The sequence below is a fragment of the Denticeps clupeoides genome, chromosome 9 (assembly GCF_900700375.1).
Source record: "Denticeps clupeoides chromosome 9, fDenClu1.1, whole genome shotgun sequence".
Classification (NCBI taxonomy): Eukaryota; Metazoa; Chordata; class Actinopteri; order Clupeiformes; family Denticipitidae; genus Denticeps; species Denticeps clupeoides.
Window position 1 is genome coordinate 9,349,392 of NC_041715.1, and position 19,465 is coordinate 9,368,856.

General features: G+C 42.2%; 1 protein-coding gene across 1 annotated transcript; it reads left to right on the plus strand.

The window, feature by feature from the left end:
• The first annotated feature begins 74 nt into the window (after nucleotides 1-74).
• On the plus strand, nucleotides 75-17,579 carry calcrla (calcitonin receptor-like a). The gene is made up of 13 exons (XM_028990888.1): nucleotides 75-255; nucleotides 10,247-10,311; nucleotides 10,581-10,731; nucleotides 11,121-11,234; nucleotides 11,330-11,442; nucleotides 11,522-11,613; nucleotides 11,713-11,839; nucleotides 11,931-12,084; nucleotides 12,179-12,239; nucleotides 12,925-12,991; nucleotides 13,215-13,433; nucleotides 13,864-13,905; nucleotides 14,653-17,579. The coding sequence occupies exons 2-13, from the start codon at nucleotides 10,261-10,263 to the stop codon at nucleotides 14,869-14,871; spliced, it is 1,410 nt and encodes a 469-aa protein (XP_028846721.1). The 5' UTR covers nucleotides 75-255; nucleotides 10,247-10,260; the 3' UTR covers nucleotides 14,872-17,579.
• The last annotated feature ends 1,886 nt before the right edge of the window (nucleotides 17,580-19,465 follow it).

The window sequence follows — 19,465 nt, forward strand, 5'->3', positions numbered from 1 at the left end:
GCCTGGCTTTTTTTTTTTAAATATCACAGTAGTCTCTCTTCGTAATTAAAAAGCATTCAGAATGCACCCCATTACACCGTGAACTGTTTGTGCGTGGAGGGGGCGAGGAGTCGCGTCGGTGCGGGGACCGAGGCGGGGACGGCGGCGTGATGTAACAGGAAGCCGGAGTTCATCTCTCGCCTCCCGGCGCCTCCTCTCCTCCGTCCGCCGCGCAGAGTAGACGGGAGTGCGGATTGTCCCCCCGGCCGAGAGCAGGTGAGAGGGAGAGAAACATTATTCTTCTTTCGTGTCTGTCTGTCTGTCTGTGTTTTATATGATCATGTCATCACGTCGGGGCTGGAAACATGTGGCGCCGTTTCGCGGCGAAATGATCGAAGACGATCCGATCGATCCAGAATGTTGGTATCGGAATCGGGAATGTTGAGGATGAATTGGTGGCTTCTGTAATCGATCAGGATGGTGAGAGTGTGGAACGGCAGGGAACGGAGAAGTCCGCCGGAGATTCGAGGGGAGATGGTGAGACCCCCAGAAGTCCTCTTTAAAAAAAAAAAAAAAAAGTAAAAACGTGGACCCTTCTGTGACTCGTGTTGCTCGAACCTCTGGATGGAGGTGCGTGTGAAGGCGGGACAGCTCCAGTTTTTGTGATGAACATGCATGTACCTGCATACAAGTGCAGGTGTGGTTTAAAACACGTAGACCAGAGCCAGCAGAGTTCCTGCACTTGGCTGGAATCGGGAAAGAATTATATTGTGGAAGGTGAACATGTTTGTGCCCCACGTTCCGGTAACATAGCTGAAGATTCTCCTCTAGATTAAAAAGGAGCGATGCATGCCAGCAGGAGAGAGCGGACATCACCATGGCGCACGGCTCCTTCCCAACTCGCCGCAGGGCGCAGGCTGGGCCGAGAGCCATCGCCCTGCTGGACCCGTGGGAGCGTGGACGAACCCGAGGCAGGAATAAACCACGGGAAGCGCAACAAGGCCCTTTCCACTGTGATGGAGGTGGGGGGGGGGGGGGGGGGGGTTCTAACCCCTTGACACCCCTCCACGTTTCGGCCACCGGTGCGGACCCCGATTGACGTCTCTTTTCCCTCCGGCGATTATTCCGGGGCATTGTGCCGTTATTTGTGCTCGGGCTGGATCCGTTTCACCAGCCGGCAGCGCAGCTATCAGGTTACATAAAGTAGAAAAGCCCAGATGCTGCGCCGATGACTGCAGGCTGCGTATCTGCTGGCCTGTGGACGAAAGGAGAATCTCGCTCGGGCTGTGATGTAAGACAGGGGACGTGTTGTTAAAACGGGACTTTCAGTATTCGTAATTATTTCGTTGGGCAGCTGTGTTCTTGGCTGTTGTCTGATACGGTCCGGAAATTCGGAGGATTGCTCCTGGACGCTCTCACTCACTCACTGTCCACCGGCCGTCTCGGGACACTGGGACGCACACGCATCCTTTACTCAGTCCTGCAGACAGTCCCTCCAATCCAGTGCCTTCGGTTGGTGGGAAGAAATCTGAGAACCTGGAGGAAACCCGCACAGGGAGAGCATGCAAACGCCACCCACACAATGGCCAAGCCGGGATTGGCCCGTTTACGGCCTTGGTGTACATACTACATAGTTATTGCACGCGTCCCTCCCTCTAACTCTTCAGCGCTATAGAACCCGGTTTGGACATTTTGCAAGTTTCACGTCCTCCCTGGCCTCCGTCCTTCCTTCCCGCCAGCGGCACCGCTGATCACAAGCGGGTGCCGCTAGTCAGACAATGCTGTGCATGATTCGAGAAGGCTGCTAGACCTAGACGATGAGTGAGAAAGGGGCGTGGTTTCGGCACCTTCAGTGGACACGCCCCCAGCATGTTTTCATGATTTTTAAATACTTAGCGAAGTCTAACAGGATGAATGGTTAGTAACATTGATTTTTTATGATTGAGAAAACTGTCACAGCCGGTTGTGTCATGACAATATCTAGAATACACACACACACACACACACACACTAGTCCATGCACATCTGGAACATAGTACACAGAAGCAATCATCATAAATCAGCAGCCCCAGTGATAAAACGCAGACGGATTTACTGTGATGGCTCGTGCTTATTAATTTCATGCCTGACAAAGGCGTCACATCGCGGTTACGTCGCTTCCGCCCGGCTATCACCCTGTACATGTGTGTACAGATTCAGGATGAAAAAGATCGCTGTAGATGAGGCTGGTTAGGCCGGAGATAATCCATCCTCGCTTTGTTGAAATAAAGAGTCTCGTAAACGTCACGTAACGCCAGAGCAGCCGTCACCGTGGCTTTCTGTGTTATGACGTGCGTTAGTTTAAATCAGCCATTTTTGGGAAGGCGGGGGGCCTAACGGCACACTTGTTGTTTCAGTTCTTACATGAATATTAGAACGCATGAAAAAAAAAAATGATGCATTATGGGTGATGAAGCAGTACTTTGGTTGGCTTCTCTATGGCAACGCGGCATGAACAGAAGCGAGGTGAGACAGAGGGCAGGGACACAGACGGGGGAGTGTAGGATGGGAGGACGAGGAAATTGCGTGCACGCATTACTTTATCATTATTTTAAACTCTAACCAGATTACACGCGGCTCCTTTAATGGCTCTAGCGTGGAAATTTCGAAGCCGGCCTCATCCCAAACAAGCTGTCACGGGCCAATGCGACCTCGCTGATTTATTAGACGGGGATGTGACTTCGGCCGGGAACGAACTGCCGATGTGCCAGTGCTGCGTTTTTAAGCCCTCCTCACATACGGGCGGGGCGCAGGCCCGGCTGAACGGAAAGACCGGCAGTTCAAGTTCAGGGCTCTCCGCCCGCCTCGGCGCGGTTTCTTGTCTGTCTAAAAACGGGCGCGAATTTGATCCCGCGCCCCCCCCCCCGAGCTATTTCCGTGGCCGCATGGGGTTGCCGAGAGGCCTCCCGAGCGGCATGCACACGCAGCGTGGCATGTCCCGTAGGCCTGCTGCGACTTTCAGGCAGGGTCGGAGCGCCGATTTTCCCATCTGGGTGTTTTGAATGTCTCGTCCCTTTATTGAGGCTGGAAACGGTTGTCATTTGGCCTCCCGCTCTCCATGGGACCCCCTTTCCCCAGAGTTAATTTTAGCTTTACATGCTGAACTTTCGCATGCGCTGCTTATCTAGGCTCTGCGGGGGCCATGAGAAAGCAGCAGAGAGCTCACATTCATTTGGAATTGTCTCCCTCTGCTCGGGCACTAATGCACGACCTTGGTGACAGTAAACCGCTCTCAGCCGAACAGGATGTTTGTCTTTGGCCCGGAAGACGTAAAAACACGGACCACTGGAAGGCAGTTCAGTAAGTTATTGTCCATTGTGCAGCAATAATGATAACGAAAAAAAAAAAAAAAAAAAAAACACTTCAATGGCATGTTCATTGAAGAAAAGTAATCTGTTGAGGAAAAACGAAACTGCTTGTACAGATTTGCATATTTTATGGTGTATTTACTCTGTGCAGAGTAATTTTTTAGAAAGTGCATAAGCCCTTCACAACGAATTGACACCCCGGAAATATACAATTACATAATTACTCTTTATTGTAGGCACCTCTGAAAATAGCACTTTAGGTGATATCATATTTGGTATGCATGCTGTCAGTAGACCTTAAGACCCACACACATATATTCAACAAAACAATTTTGAGAGAAGGAATGAAACAGATCAAATCAACTATCACAAACTGTAAAAAGCCTCACTGACCAGGCCAGGTGTTGACCAGGACTGGACAGCCCGCACCACAGACAAGCTCTTTATTTTTAGATAAATCCTACTGTTAGAACCATTTGGGCTTCTTTGAAATAAAACACACACACACACACACACACACACGGCTCTGAGAAAAAAGCAACATAAAAAATATTAGACACTGAACACAGTTACCCCCTTTTTAACCTCTTAACATACAAAACACCACCTACTGGTAGCACCTTTTTTTTGTTAGACATTTTGTCAGATGTTTTTTCAGGAAAAATAACATCTTATATTTTACACTATATTAAAAATATTGTTATTTATCCATTGTTTCTCTTGTCCAGAAACTCCTCTATTCCTCTCTGTGTTTAAGGACACAGAGGCCATTTTTTTAATCATCAAAATCTATTCAAGAAGCCTGATAGGAGCAAAGTAAGCGCCATTGTGTTTGTTTTGTTCTCGGAACAATGAGAGGTGCTCCTTCATTTGCGAGCTATGCTTTCGGCGTGGGTGGCCATGAGACAAAGTTTTCAGAGACAAAGGCCTGGGATATTACTTTGGTGCCCGTAAAGTGCGCTTATCTTCTCTAATGCAGTGGTTCCCAACCCTGGGGTGGGGAATTGTATGTGCGCTGAGGTTACCAAAATGATATTTAAATATATAAAGCATATAAAATCTCTCTGTAGTCATGTATTCTATATAGGTTAGAGCTGTTAATGTTGGCCTGGGTCGGGTCTGGTTTGTACTCAATGTCTAGAATCTAATCGGGTCTGGTCGGCTCAGCTCGGTCAGCAAGCATGAACTTCCGGGTCTATAGTACCTATCCTTCCTGTATGATTCGCTACTCCTAAATTTGTTTGGTGACTGTTAAAAGTGTTTCACATTTTCACATTTAATAATGTGAATGAAATGTTAATTTGATTCGCAGTTCTCGGCCACCGTCATGACGTGATGCGTTTTAATTCTCACAAGAGAGATGCTGAAGAGGTGAATCAGAGGCAAGCAGCTGGTGATCATATTTTAAACACGACACGGCGAAGCAGTCGGCTTGGGTCGGGTCGGGCTGAATTCTGTCGGGCTCCAGCCGGGTCGGGTCTTTTTAGGGACTAATATACAGTTCTAATGTAGACTCTATACAATGTAAAACAGGGAGAATAGGAACAGCCGCCAAGCGTCCACTTGTGTGCACTGGCCTACTGAGAGTAAGACGGGGACGGCGAACATCTGCAGCCACATCTGGTAACGCCCGAGGCAGGGTGTGAGCTGGCATGTGCCTGCTTCTAATGTCCGGCTAATGCAGAAATCTGCCGGGGCTAAAACGGGCCGGAAGACGTAAAAAGGCTTCGCCACGGCGGAGGCTTTAATGCTGTGTACACAGTGATAATGAAAGATAACATTCCCGTCTTTTTTTTTCCCCTCGTGGAAAGTGCTGTTTTTTTGCCGGTGCATTAATGCGTCTTCCACAGAATACTGCAGTTGGACAAATATTTGCACTTTGCAGCCCCGATCTGATTTGATGTGGGTGGCATGTGACACGCTGCAGGCTGCGCAGTGCGCAGAAATACGAGCGCGGATATTTTGTGAATGGGCAGGACGGGGACTGTTCAATGCTCAGGTGACAGCAGCTTGCTGTTTTAGTGTACAACAGATATCGTTCGCATGGCTTATGTGACCTTAACAAATGAGAGCACAGCTCCGGTCTCCTCGAGGATTGTCTCTCATTAAGAGTCGCAGAGCCACGCGCAGCTCACAAAGCCTTTGGTAATGAAAGTTAGAGTTCAGATCAAAAAAAAAGCTTAAAGGTCCCCTGACGTGATTTTTTTTTTTTTTTTGCTTTTATATCAGTCTTATTGGTCCCCTAATACTTTATCTGAAGTCTCTTTTCAGAAATTCAACCATGGTGCAGAATTACAGCCACTTTGATCCAGTCCCACAATGAGATTTCCCCAGGACGGTTTCAGTGTCTATATCTTTAAATGCTAATGAGGAGGGGAGAGGCGGGACTAGGAAGAGAATGGCCCATTCACCAACCACAATTTTGTTGTGTCACCGTAAATAATAAAATGAAACCACTGGTTCTTCAGAGTCTCGTGTGACGGAAGTGATATATTTGTGCTCATTTTTACATTCAATCACCGAGCAACTGCAATGCCTCGCACATGTGGAAGACATGACGGTCGGTGGATATGATGTTTTAGGGGAGGGGCGGGAAAAAGCATGAGAAAGGGGAGGTAACCTTTCCCTTCATGACGACATAAGGGGACAAATTCCGGAATGGATTTTCTATATCTTTATATATATCGTCATTTCTAGCCGCTGCAGGACCATAGACAGGCTACGGGAACTCGTATTAATGTCAAATAATCCCACAATCCCACAGTGAGATTTTCATGACCTTTAAACGTCACCATAACCGGTATTCTGCTCTTATCTTGTCTGTACAGTAGCTGCGTCTTAATTAGATTCTGTTAAAGTCGCGCTTGTTGCGTAAACATTACGCGCAGAGCATGTTTGCATGTGTCAGTGCCGCCAGACTGTGTGCATTTAACTGATAAGCGTAATTACAGGATGCGGGGAGAAAGCCCTCTCAAAACAGACAAGTACATTTCCAAAAATGGGGCAAAGGACGGGTGCGCAAACATCCTGTGGCCGCCATGGGATGTTTACCGTGCACAACTTCACGTCGGGACAATGGATCTGCGGAGCCCAGATGTAAGGGTGCCCAGCACTCCTTTCTGTCTGTAGACGGCAGCAGCAGATGTCGCTGACTGGGATGTAGATGTGGCTTATGGCCTGTCAGAATGAGCCAATATGGGTTCTGAAATGACCACTGTTGAGCACAAATGTTTGCCTGAGTGTTATTTGTTTTTGAGCAGTTGCCATTGCGTTCCGGTTGTTATCCCTGCCATCTCTATAATCATTATCTTTATAATTCCCATTTGGTATTTTTCTTTTGAATGTCTCTTGGAATACAATTAGTCAGAAATTTTTTATGATCATTAATGCTGTTTAGGCAGATTAACGCTCTTTTATGTACGAAATTAAGTACACATACTTCTGTACGTTAAATACATTGGTATGAATGTGGAACAAACTTGGCAAACTTGAGGTCGGCTCAAGTGATGCCTGTAGTCTGTTGAGGCCATTAATCTTATTTCAACATGTAAGTGTTTTAGAACTTTTAACCATCTTGCATAACCTCTCTTTGTTGAGAATCTCTTGAACTATTGGCTACACTACCCACGCAATTTACTGCTCTGTTCTGTCCCCACACGCAAGCTTTCCAGAAACATGGACAAACGTGGACAAAATAACCCCGGAGTACAATTTATCCCCTTATCCAGAGCGACTTACAGCCAGTAGTTACATGGACAGTCCCTCTGGAGACTTTCAAGTGTCCTGAAGAAACACAATGGTAGTAGGTGGGGTTTGAATCCGTGACTCTGGGGTCTCTGGTCCTTAGGCAAGTGTCTAAAATCCCATATCGGCTACTATCCCATATCCGTAGCTATCTTTAACACTAAATGTGCTTTTAGACCTGTATAGGCCTGTTAAAAGCCATTCAACAGAAGAGCATCGTTGCATATATAGAAATGTGACATGAGCATTCATACAGTTAGCATATTAGATATTCTTAGCTTTCGTGTGGGTATTAATGAGTCATGCAGGACATATGCAGCATGAATTTCACTTTGGGGACCATTATTGCTAGCAATGAAGGGTTTGCATAATCACAGTGGACTGCAGCCAGAGCAACAAATTATAAATAGGTGCTCTCTGGCTTGAGTTGGTTTTCCAGAGCAGATTCACGTTATGATGCTAAAAGCAGGAGAGAGCCAGAGAGAAGCGAGAGAAGTCAATTTCCCCTCCCTGGTGGACTGAGGGCTGGGGACTGTGCAGGTCATTGGAGTGTGCTGTCATGTTCAGGGAATCATCGTGAGTTGATGCTTTGTGACGTGGTGCGTCATCCTGTTAGAAGTGGCCTTCTGCAAAACAGGTAAAATGTGGCATCCTGTTGGAACGGCCGTGGTGTCAAACAAATTCCGAGCCCAGTATCGTCATGTCATAAAAACAGATGTATGTGGCCTTCATACAAGCAATATATACATTTTAGATTTAAACTCTGTATTTCAACCCAGTTTCCCATCCTTATTCAGTTATTTTTCAACCTCCAGCCCAAATGGCTCAGACAGCATTTCAAAGCTGTTAGATCATCAGTTATGATGTCAAGGAATCTTCAAATCCTTTCATTCAGGGAGAATGACCCTTGCTACAGATGCCACGTTTGGTGACAAACAACTGTCTGCTTTTTTTTCTGCTTACAAATATTTATATTTATTAATTATTGAGGAAATATGTTCTGATTTAGGTAAGGTACAATAACTACTCAAGTGTATTCTGTATGATAGAATTCCAGAATACAGATTAGAATCACCATTGTTTTTCTTGTGAAATTACCAATAAATTTGATGTGTCACATGACCCTCTTCCTATTGAAAAAACAAAAGTTGGATCCAAGATGGCCACTTCAAAATGACCACTATGGTCACCACCCATCTTGAAAAGTCACATATACTAATGTGCCACAAACAGGACGTTAATATCACCAACCATTCCCATTTTTTTAAGGTGTATCCATTATATGGCCCACCCTGTGTGTGTGTGTGTGTGTGTGTGTGTGTGTGTGTGTGTGTGTGTGTGTGTGTGTGTGTGTGTGTGTATATATATATATATATATATATATATATATATATAAATAAGATAAAAAGTCATACAGTTGTAGAGGTGGACAGTTGTAGAGTCCAACGTGTAATATATAGCATCTGTCCATGTTTGGAGGTACTGGACAGGGCAGAGTAGGTTTTAGTCCAACAGAGTAGGTTTTAGTCCAGTGTCATGGTGTACATTTTATGTCCATTATGATGTTACTGGTCCATTTGAAGATCCCTGAAGCTTTAGTTGTTACGGTGGTGGTGGCTGTGATGACCCTCTGGTCATCGTTTAGCAGTTGCCAGGAACCAGGATTTATCTGCTGGTCTCTTCACTGGGGTCGGCCGGTGATCTGGGCGCTTGATTCCGTGTCTTGGAGAGAACAAACAGAAGCAGCGGCAGACGGTGGCATTGCACGACTGATACTGAAATATGTGGTTATAGTGGTGTGTGTGTGTGTGTGTGTGTGTGTGTGTGTATATATATATATATATATATATATATATGTATGTATACATATATATATATATATAGAGAGAGAGAGAGAGAGAGAGAGAGTGATATCCTTTGTGGACTCGTATGAAGTCCTTACTGTTTGTCTTTGAAGGATGGAAACTCTCAAATTGCCAGATGCTGAACTCTATCTGCTTCCTTTCAAATCCTAAATTGAATTTAGCATTTTAATTGACAGGGACAACATTCAGATGTCAGACAGCTAGTTCAAATTTCTTTACATCCTTCACCTTTTAATGTAAATGAAGTGCTAGGTCTCCCATGAATCCATGCTTCCATGTTTAGTAGATTGAACCTCTGTCAGGGTTGAACTTCTCTACTCCCCCGGGGATCGGGACGGCCCACAGTTGGCATCATTGTCATGCGCATCAGCCTCTCCAGCGGCCACTCTTCGGCGGCCTATGAGTCATGGTCGTCCTTGAAATCTCCACATCGGTATGGAGAGAAACGGTTCACCGGCAGTACGTCCGGATGACCAGCAGATCCTGGGTCACTATTGCATCTAGCACACATCGTCCGCTTTCCCGTGCACAAATGATTCCGTTCTTCGCTACTCCTCTCAACAAGTTTGACAAGCTCTGTGTCCCTGGAAGCTGTATCAAGATATAACAGATATCACTGTGGTGTCTTATTCTGGCCGTCACAGGGAAAAAAAGTCCGATGCATGTATTACACGTGGCTCTGAGCACGATTTAGACAAGCACAGGCAGTGCAGAGTCATTCGTATGCATAATCACTCTGTTTGACTTCAAATGAGCTCATTAAAATGGCACGATGAAAACGACTGATTGAATCCACAGTTTTCTCTTTTCAGCTTTCAGTATCAGTGTAAATGTCTTTGAATATAATGCATTTAATGGTCGTACATTGTGGAGACATGCTGATTGTGTTACAACTTAAACATTTGAAACGCTTTTATTGACTGCTGCTGTACATGTTCTGTACAGGTAGTCAATGCCTTGCATTATTAACAATGTGTCCTCCACCTACACAGTACATATAACCAAACACACACACACACTTTTTAAAATGTTCTTTTTGTGTTTTTTTTTTTTTATTTTATTTTTATTCTGCTTTTTATTAAGTTGATATTTATAATCTGAGATCATGACATTGCCTCTCAGTACTAGTTGCCAATACAACAGCATACTTTGCACATGCATTGAGCAGCTGAAGGTATATGAATGACATGTGAAATTGGAATGGAATGTGTTTCTGTTGTGAAGGATAGAATACATTCTTGTTGCATAATAACCAGCTCAACCAACATACCTCACTGAGTACTGAAACCAAATGGTTTTCTGCCTTTTCAGATAACTGCTAGAAGATGAATTGGCCTTGGCTGCTTCCTGTTCTCCTTTTGAGCTCGGTGTTAAAGGTAAAACATCCTCTGTTATCGTAGAACTACAGAGAAAAATGCCTTTATCTTACATAAGGAACAGTAGATTACAGTACACTGTGGAGTTGTCTCTATTAGGAATGAATAATGTGTTCATTCATAGTTTTGATGCCTTCGGTGAGAATCTACCAATGTAAATGGTCATGTAAATAAAGAAAACACATTGAATGAGAAGGTGTGTCCAAACTTTTGGAATACTGTATACATATTTTGTAATATTCTGTGAATGCGTGTACTGTGTTTTGCAGGTCCACGTGCTGGCTAGTCCAGAGGTAAACGAAAGCCAGCATCAGCAGCCTCAGAATGTCTATCACGACATCACCATCACCAGGAACAAAATCCTGACAGCTCAGTTTGAGTGCTACCAAAAAATCATGAAGGACACTGGCCACAGAAAATGTACGGGAACTTCATCCATGAAATCTCTTTAAAGTTTTTCTGTTAGAATTTCAAATTCATACATTTCCATTGATGGCATTTAGCAGACACCCTTGTCCAGAGTGACATCCTGGGACACTCAGGGTTTTAACCTTTTTTTGGGTCGGTTGTCTGGTTACCCACTAGGCTACCACCACCCAATTTCATCATCATTGTGGTGATGGTGTTTAATGCACCATGACTGGAAATGAGCTTTCAGAATAAATAAACGTTTAGATGCCCGAATCTCCTTTTTTCCCCACATGGTTGCTTAAGTTCTCACTGGACGTGAACACATGTTTTTATATTTAAAATGCTTGAATTGTGAAGGTGCCTTGAGCATTAACAGAGACATGCTCCTCGCTCTGCAGTCGGGCCTGTATGTAACAGGACGTGGGACGGCTGGCTGTGTTGGGAGGACACAGATGCAGGGATTACATCAGAGCAGCACTGTCCAGACTACTTTGAGGACTTTGACCCGTCGGGTGAGCCAGAAAAATTGGTACATTTTTCCATGTTTTTTTTTTTTTTGGTGCCATTTAGTGACATCACTCCTCTGGTGTCTTTGATCTATGAGCAGAAATCGTGACCAAGATTTGCACTGAGAATGGACACTGGTTTCTGCACCCTGTTAGTAACCGCACATGGTCCAACTTCACCAGATGTAACGAGCACACCAACGAGCGCCGAATGGTGGGTCTTATTGATGATATGATATTATATGAAGTGATCTGATATGATATGGTGATGTTTGTCTTTTTTTGTGTTACAGACGGCCATGAACTTATTCTACTTAACATTAATTGGCCATGGGTTGTCTTTAACTTCCCTGTTTATCTCATTAGGAATATTTTTCCACTTCAAGTAAGATAAACTTACATTTTGTACAAAAATATTTTATTACAATTTTATTTTTAATACAATTCCTGTGTTGTACAGAAATATATATTTTTTATCTTTTAGAAGTTTAAGTTGCCAGAGGATAACCCTGCACAAGAACCTGTTCTTCTCGTTTGTCCTAAACTCCATCATCACTATTATTTGGTTGACTGCTGTGGCCAACAACCAGGAATTAGTCCAGCGAAATCCTGTAGGTAGATTCAGCCACGAAGAGAAAAAAGTGTTTCTTAATACTCAGATGCCTGTGAAATGTGTAAAATGGTTCATATGTTATCTTCTAGACTGGATGTAAAGTTTCTCAGTTCATCCATCTTTACTTGTTTGGGTGCAACTACTTCTGGATGCTGTGTGAGGGAATCTACTTGCACACACTTATCGTCGTGGCCGTGTTTGCGGAAAAGCAGCACTTGATGTGGTACTATCTTCTTGGATGGGGTACGTTACAGTCACTTACGTCACTAACGGCACTCCAAAACCACTCACGAGACTTAAGTTACCTTATTCTGCTTTTTTCAATCTTTCCATTAAGGCTTTCCATTGATACCAGCTGCCATACACGCCATCGCTCGCAGTCACTACTACAACGACAAGTGAGTGGCTGCATACTCTGTATTGCACAGTTTGCAATTTAGCTTTATTATCTCTGGTGGGATTATTTCAAACTATTGGCACTATTTTCAAACTGGCACTACGAGCTAAGCGTGGGGCTTGTTCACTAGTGTAAGGTCAATGGCATCCGAAGGATACATAAAACAGGAAAGAAACATGATTGTCTATGATTTCTGCACACGTGATATATGGCTTTAAATCAGCCAGTATGATGAAGCAATAATTACTAGTCAACAAGCCTCAGGTTTAGTGCATAATGCTGATTCAACAAGAGAGTGGCCTTATTTGGTAATCAAGTCAGTTCTGTTTCTTTATGCACTTCTGTCCATTTCTAAGACATTGCTGTCAAAATTGAATATGAAAATTTATGTATTATTTGTATATAATTTTTTTCAGTTTCTCAATAAAAATAGTGAACAATTCAATAGAATTAAAAATATCAATTTTACATAATGTACGTTGATAGTGCAGACTCATTTTGCTTAAGACTACAGCTAAAACCCTCACACATTATTTCAACACTTGAACCAGACTCGGCATTCCGAAAATAATGTTTAAAGCTCTAAAACCTTTAGGAAAGTTTCATTGTTTCCTTATACATGTTCACATTATTCATCTAAAGCCCTGGGTGCAAAAGTAATCAATTCTTCCCCCCCATGTTCGCAGTTGCTGGATCAGCTCTAATACATCACTGCTCTACATTATCCATGGTCCCATTTGTGCGGCCCTATTGGTAAGCCAGCATCTTTCTCAACCTGCCACACCCAAAACATAAATCATGTCATTGTGCACTTATTTTATTATCGAGTGTTGTGTAGGCTGCATTGTGCCAACTTTTTAATCGTCTGTTATGTTCATTATTATTAATAATAATATAGGATATAACAGTGCTGCTTTCGCTGAATCTGTCTAGCTGTGTTTATGGTGCACATTTATTTTAATTTGTCTTGCCGTAGGTGAACCTGTTTTTCCTGCTGAACATTGTGCGCGTCCTCATTACCAAGCTGAAGGTGACGCATCAGGCTGAGTCCAGCCTGTACATGAAGGCGGTGCGGGCGACACTGATCCTCGTCCCGCTGCTTGGGATTCAGTTCGTCTTGCTGCCCTACAAGCCGGAGGGACGAGTGTCTTCGGAAATTTACGACTACATCATGCACATCTTGATGCATTATCAGGTAAAGCCATGTGTCGCATGGCCAGTACAGCCCACACCAGGATCTTTCAGGCAGCGCGCTAGTTATCACTTCAGGCTTCAAGGCACTGAGCGGACTGGGAAATCCTGCTTTCTGGAACGTCCCCCATGTTGCATAATGTGGTGCAGTCTGCATGTAATGCGTGTCACTCAGGCCGCTGCCCCCTTAAAATCAGCCTGGGATCTTTCCCGAGTGTCAGATGTGCAAGAAGAAAAAAAAAAAAAAAAAACAGGCCGCAGCAAAATGTAATGCTGAGCGGTGTACGTGAATACAGAAAAGCCGCAGGTTTTTTAATGCAAACATGTAACATCATTTGGTTAAAGGACTGATCTTGAAATGGAAATGATAAAAAATTAATGGCCTGTGAAGCAAAATTTCAAACGATGCCTCATAAGACATTTCTCCTTTTTAGGGGCTTCTGGTGGCTACCATTTTCTGCTTCTTCAATGGAGAGGTACTTCTTTCTTTCTTTCGCCATGAGGGTTGTACGGGTTCATATTTTAAAATTGTGCAACAGACCATGTGAGTTTTGACCTGAATGTGACCTACATTTTAAGAAGGCATGTCTGAGGCTTGAGGCAAAATCTGACACACACTTAATATAAAAAACTAAGAACAGAGAACATTAAACTGGATGTTCAAAATGTACATCAGACCCATCTAATTGTTTTATTGAAAATCAAAATAAAAAAGGACAATTTACTTTTGTTCCAGATTATTGACAACCTCCATGCTTGAAATCGAAAGTTTTGGGTCATGAGAGTCATGGGGATTAATGCAGAATAAAAATATATTTTTACATATATTATTGTGAAGCATGTTACTGCATATATTGCGGGACATTATATTCCTGTACAATTGGCCAAATTCTAATTTATTTAGTTTGTTTAATGTGATCAGAAATAATAGTTTTCTGAGACCACAAGAGGGTTGTTATAAAGTCTTTGCATCCATGAGTTCTCTTAATCATCTGATATTAAATTGAATACTTTGCAGGTGAGAGTATTTATGTACCACATTTGCTCTTGTTTTAGCAGTAATCAGAATTTCTTTATTAGACTTAATAGATTAATATGCATTAATCGCAAGTTTACTTAATAAAATATTGGCTGATAAGGGTTACTGATGAGTTTCTTTAAAAAAAAGATGTTTATTGTGTTTAGTTTTTTTTTTGTTATGTTGACTGATCTGTGCATTTCAGGTCCAGGGAGTTCTGAGGAGACACTGGAACCAGTATCGCATTCAGTTCGGGAGCACCGTTGCACAGACCGACGCGCTAAGGTCCGCGTCCTACACGGCGTCCTCCATCACAGAGGTCCAGGGCTGCTACAGCATCGACAACAACACAGAACTTTTGAACGGAAAGGGCTGCCATGACACCGAAACAGCCACTTTAAAACTGGAAAATCCATTCGCCTGATTCTCAGACATTTGGGGTTCACTGCGTTCTAAGCTTGCTCCGCGGAAAAGAACGGACCTTCGTGGTGCACAAGTTCCTTCAGATACGTACACTGAATGGCTTCTCTCTGCTAATTGGGCTTTTGCTGTCATTGTGAAATATTTAATTGAAGTATATAGCTGTTTGGGCTAAAAAGTCTGGTGCTTTTGTTGAAATTACTATTAATCCGGACAAAATTTGCATCGTAAATGCAAAAAAGAAAACAAATTACTGTTCTCTCCCCCAGACACAACGTCATCTTGTGTGTCAAGGTAGGAACATTTGATGGATGTAGTCAATCAGCTGATAACATTTCATTACGCTGTGCTCTCCGGCGGCTTTTTGGTGCAATTTTGGAACTCAGTGGTATTGTTGCACAGTGTAATAATGGTGTTGCATAGCAACAAGGCTCATTATTGATTGGCTGGTGATTTCCTTTTAGCTCCGCTTGTATGAAATTGATCACTTGTATTGTATGTACAGGTTGTATTTAGTTTGCTGTTTGCCACAGAAATTTTCTGTGTGTCCTTGTCCATCTGCAGTGTATTTCTTTGGAGCAGGCCATCATCCGTCCATTCATCCATCATCACTCTTATTCAGTAAGGTTTTCAAAGGGTTTACTTGCACTGCCAAAGATCTTCTATGTTCTTCAACCATTCTTCTTTCTACAAGATGTCTTTTTAAATGTGAAATATGTAAATGTATGAAATCAGACCCCAGTCTGTGATGTTGCTATAACTATTGACTGATGGCATGACCAGCTGAATATTTATATTCATATATAAATGACTATGAAAATACCAGCATATTGGAACAAGTATGAGCTCGTATGGAGAACTATGTTCACGTCTCCAGTGTCTAAAAGGAACTTGCCGTGGGAAGGGTGGAAGTGTAAATAATTTATCATTCAGCTGCATTTTGACTTTATGTGACACAATATTATAATTTTTTTATAGTCAGTGTTAGTGTCACGTTCCAAAGTCTAGTGGTTTAAGAACCTGACAAGGGTGTGGAGAGGAAGAGGTCCGCTGTTACATACACAACCAATCTAAATACAAAAAGCTGCCCACAGCTCACTCAGGGTGATGGGTTAAATGCAGAGGACACATTTCGTGGTGTTCACGAATGCACACAACATGTGACAATTCCTTGTCATTTCACAATGACAATCACTTCACTTTCACTTCGCACAAAGAAACAACAACACACAAAGGAGATCCCCACCAGGTCCCCAAAACAGGGTTCTTGCAGAACACTGTCTGAAGTCCCTTTATATAGGTAGTGGTGACCAATAGTCAGCTGGTAGGTGGATGCTTCAACTCCTAAAACAGACAGGAACACAAAAAACACATCCAGCCACACAGAACATGTGGTGGGAGTCACACTTAAATCAGCACATATTTTATCCTGCACTGTACCTTATATAATCCTAATTCCTGTATATTCCTATAGATAATTTTTTTGTTTTGATTCAGACTAAGATAAATAGTTTATAAAACAAATTGAGCAACATTTGTATTTTAATGGTTTCCGTTATGGGGTCATTTTTCTAATGGGGTTTTGGAGGCTTAGTAGATTCCCAGGATTCCCTCAAAGAACCACATTCATTTATGAATCAAGTATTTTGATGCTATTTGTATTTTTTTGTATGCAACTTTCCTACTTTCTTCTATTCGTATTAGACCACAGCTTGAGCTGAATGGAGAGACAGGTCTCCAGTGTGGCTTTACCTTGTACAGCATTTGTAGAAAGATAAAGCATGTCGCAAATTTGCCGTATTTGAAAAGCAGCTCTAATCAAGTTCATTTCCATTTTGAAGTGATGAGGTAAACCAGTTGAATGTTATTGGATCTGGGAAAACAATTATTAAATGAAATGAACAAATCTGTTTTTGACTGAATTTGGTGAAAACCTTGGCAAATTGGCACTAGTTCCATAAAAATTCAGAAATCCCGATTTTTTTCATCTTTAACCCCCTTTAATCATATGGCAATTGGTAGAAAAGTTCGAGTTTGTATACACCTATTCATGTCATGTTATTGTATGCTTTTTTTTTTAATGCATCTCACAATCTGGTAATAATATGGGACTATGATTTGTGGTCTGATAATCTGTACTAAAGATGTAAATATTTCTAATGTCTCAGTTCATTCAGAAAACGATCTTGATGGCCCTTCTTTTGCGAGTAATCAACATTTTGTAATGTTTGCGTGTTTAAAACACATTGTGCATGTTATGGTCATATGGAACATGGGTTGTGGGCACCATGTGATGCCTGTTCTATACCGTCGATATATTTAAAAATCGTATCGCAGACATTTGGTTTAGATTTTTAATAACATTTTTTTTAACGTTTTTCAAAGACCACTAATATATTATATAAGCACTAATAGATCTCTCTTTCGCTCTCATTCTCTCTCTCACACACACACACACACAGACACACAGATCACAGCCACAGATATTTTGTAATCATATTAATTGTGTAACTACACAGCCCAGACCGACATGGTGTGTGACTCAACCACTTCAGATTCTCTGTTTGACTGTACAGATGCCTCTCACTCCTCCTGCTGTCTTTTATTTCACAATGAGCTGTTTTTTTTTTATCATGTAATTACAAATGAAGCACATCGCTTTGGAATTGTTTTTTGTATAATTTATTGAAAATATAGACATTCTACTGAAAACAAAGTGCTCTCGTCAGTTCCTTGCACTTAACACCGTTCAGTGATCTGGTATCTGCCGCTAAATCAGTAATGTACAGGACATTATACATTACTGCTCCAAAGTTTAGGGTAATTTAGAAATGTATAATATTATAAAATTAATAGAAATTGTGATTGTTAATGATGTAGTCAAACCTACGTTAATTAATGGAACAGATACTGAACTAGTACGACATTGGCCAGGTTATTGCTTCTTTAATCAATGCAACTGTTTTCAGCTTTACATGACAGTTCCATTGGAGTTCAAGACTAAATGATGTTGATGAGGGGCTTTTATACAATTTTTTCTTTGCTTTTGTACAAATATTAAATTTATTAACAGCTATTTCTAGCTACCATAGTTAACATATGTTATTTCTTTTTTTTTTCCCCACAAAAAGAGATAACATTGGGGTAAAGCCGCAGAACAAATATATCAAAAAATCCAGATTTGGAGTAAAATTATGAAAACCATATAAGAGATGCAGATGAGGGCCATAAGCATATGAGGCCACACATCACTCTCAATTAAAAATGAGGCAATATACGATGTACGATGGACCCTCAAATAGTGAAATGTACCATATTAGTGTACATACAGGCAGCCAACTTGGTTCTGTGTGCCATGGTTTGCAATGGCCTGTGATCAGAGTCTAGACAGGCAGACCTTCCCTATTGCAGCGATTTATGAGGATGCTGTCAGCGCCTGGTACACAAAACCATTGCATAGCACTGCATAGAAAGTGGCACGGCACGTGCACCGCATTCTCAGATGTGCTACAGTCTGATGACGCTGCAGTTCCACTGCAGCCCAGGCGATGACAGCAGTATGGAAGCATGCACTGTCCCTGCTACACTCCCAGGTACTCACATGCTCACCACCCCTATATAACTGTATTCTTTTGAAATGAATGTGTGTTTTTGCATGCTCCAAGGCTTTGAAGATGCTGTGTAGACATGGACTATCATGTGTCAGTGGACGGAGGCCAGGGTCGCGAGTGGGAATGCCAATTCAGCGAACTTTACTACAGTAAATTGAGCTGATGCAAAGAATTTTGCATTTAGCTGGCAAACAGTCCAGGCCATGTCAGTATGTCAGCATAATACTTTTATTTCACAGGACTGTATTTTACAAAAATATCCTCAGATAAGAATCAAAGTATTAGCAAAATCCATTTTTATCAGGTTAATTATGTATAATTTACACAATGGAAATATTTCCAATTAATCTACGCATCTGATCATCATAAGCATATACACCAATTAATTCAGCAGAAAACAAAAATCTGAAATCTGATTGTTCATAAATGGATGGAATGATGGAATACAAAGGTGACCCTGAATTATTTATGAAACACAAGACGTTTCATGCTGGGACAGAAAAAAACAAAACCAAGGAAACTTTAGCTTCCAGATGTTTCCTCTGACGTGGCCCAGCACTACATGAAGGGCCATAGCACATGCTAGACAACTGCTGCTGTCCCAAAATATGCAACAATGCAGGTTATTCTAAGCATGAGTGAGAACATAAATCAAATACCATTGACGTGTTGTAGGCCAAGATCACAACTTTATTATGATGAAGTTCTGGTGCTGTATCATCATCAATAAATAAAATTTATATTGTTCCACCCAAGACAAAAAAAAGTAGGCTTATTAGAGAATGTAATGCAGTACCTTACATCAGACAGAATAGACAAATAGTCCTGGATAAATCTCAATGAACACCCCAGGGTAATCCAGTGCTGACCAGAGGTGGATGGGTTCACCTTGCTGAGTCTTGGTTCCTCTCAAGGTTTCTTCCTTTTCATGGAGTTTTGCTTGCCACCGTTGCCTTTGGCTTGTTCACTTTGGGCCTTGAGCAATGT

What these genes read in the sequence shown, in the direction of transcription:
- calcrla (XM_028990888.1), top strand. Translation starts at nt 10,261, where the DNA reads ATGAATTGGCCTTGGCTGCTTCCTGTTCTCCTTTTGAGCTCGGTGTTA. An exon ending in TTTTGAGCTCGGTGTTAAAG is followed by an intron (nt 10,312 to 10,580) that starts GTAAAACATCCT and finishes TGTGTTTTGCAG; the next exon opens with GTCCACGTGCTGGCTAGTCC. An exon ending in ACATCTTGATGCATTATCAG is followed by an intron (nt 13,434 to 13,863) that starts GTAAAGCCATGT and finishes TCTCCTTTTTAG; the next exon opens with GGGCTTCTGGTGGCTACCAT.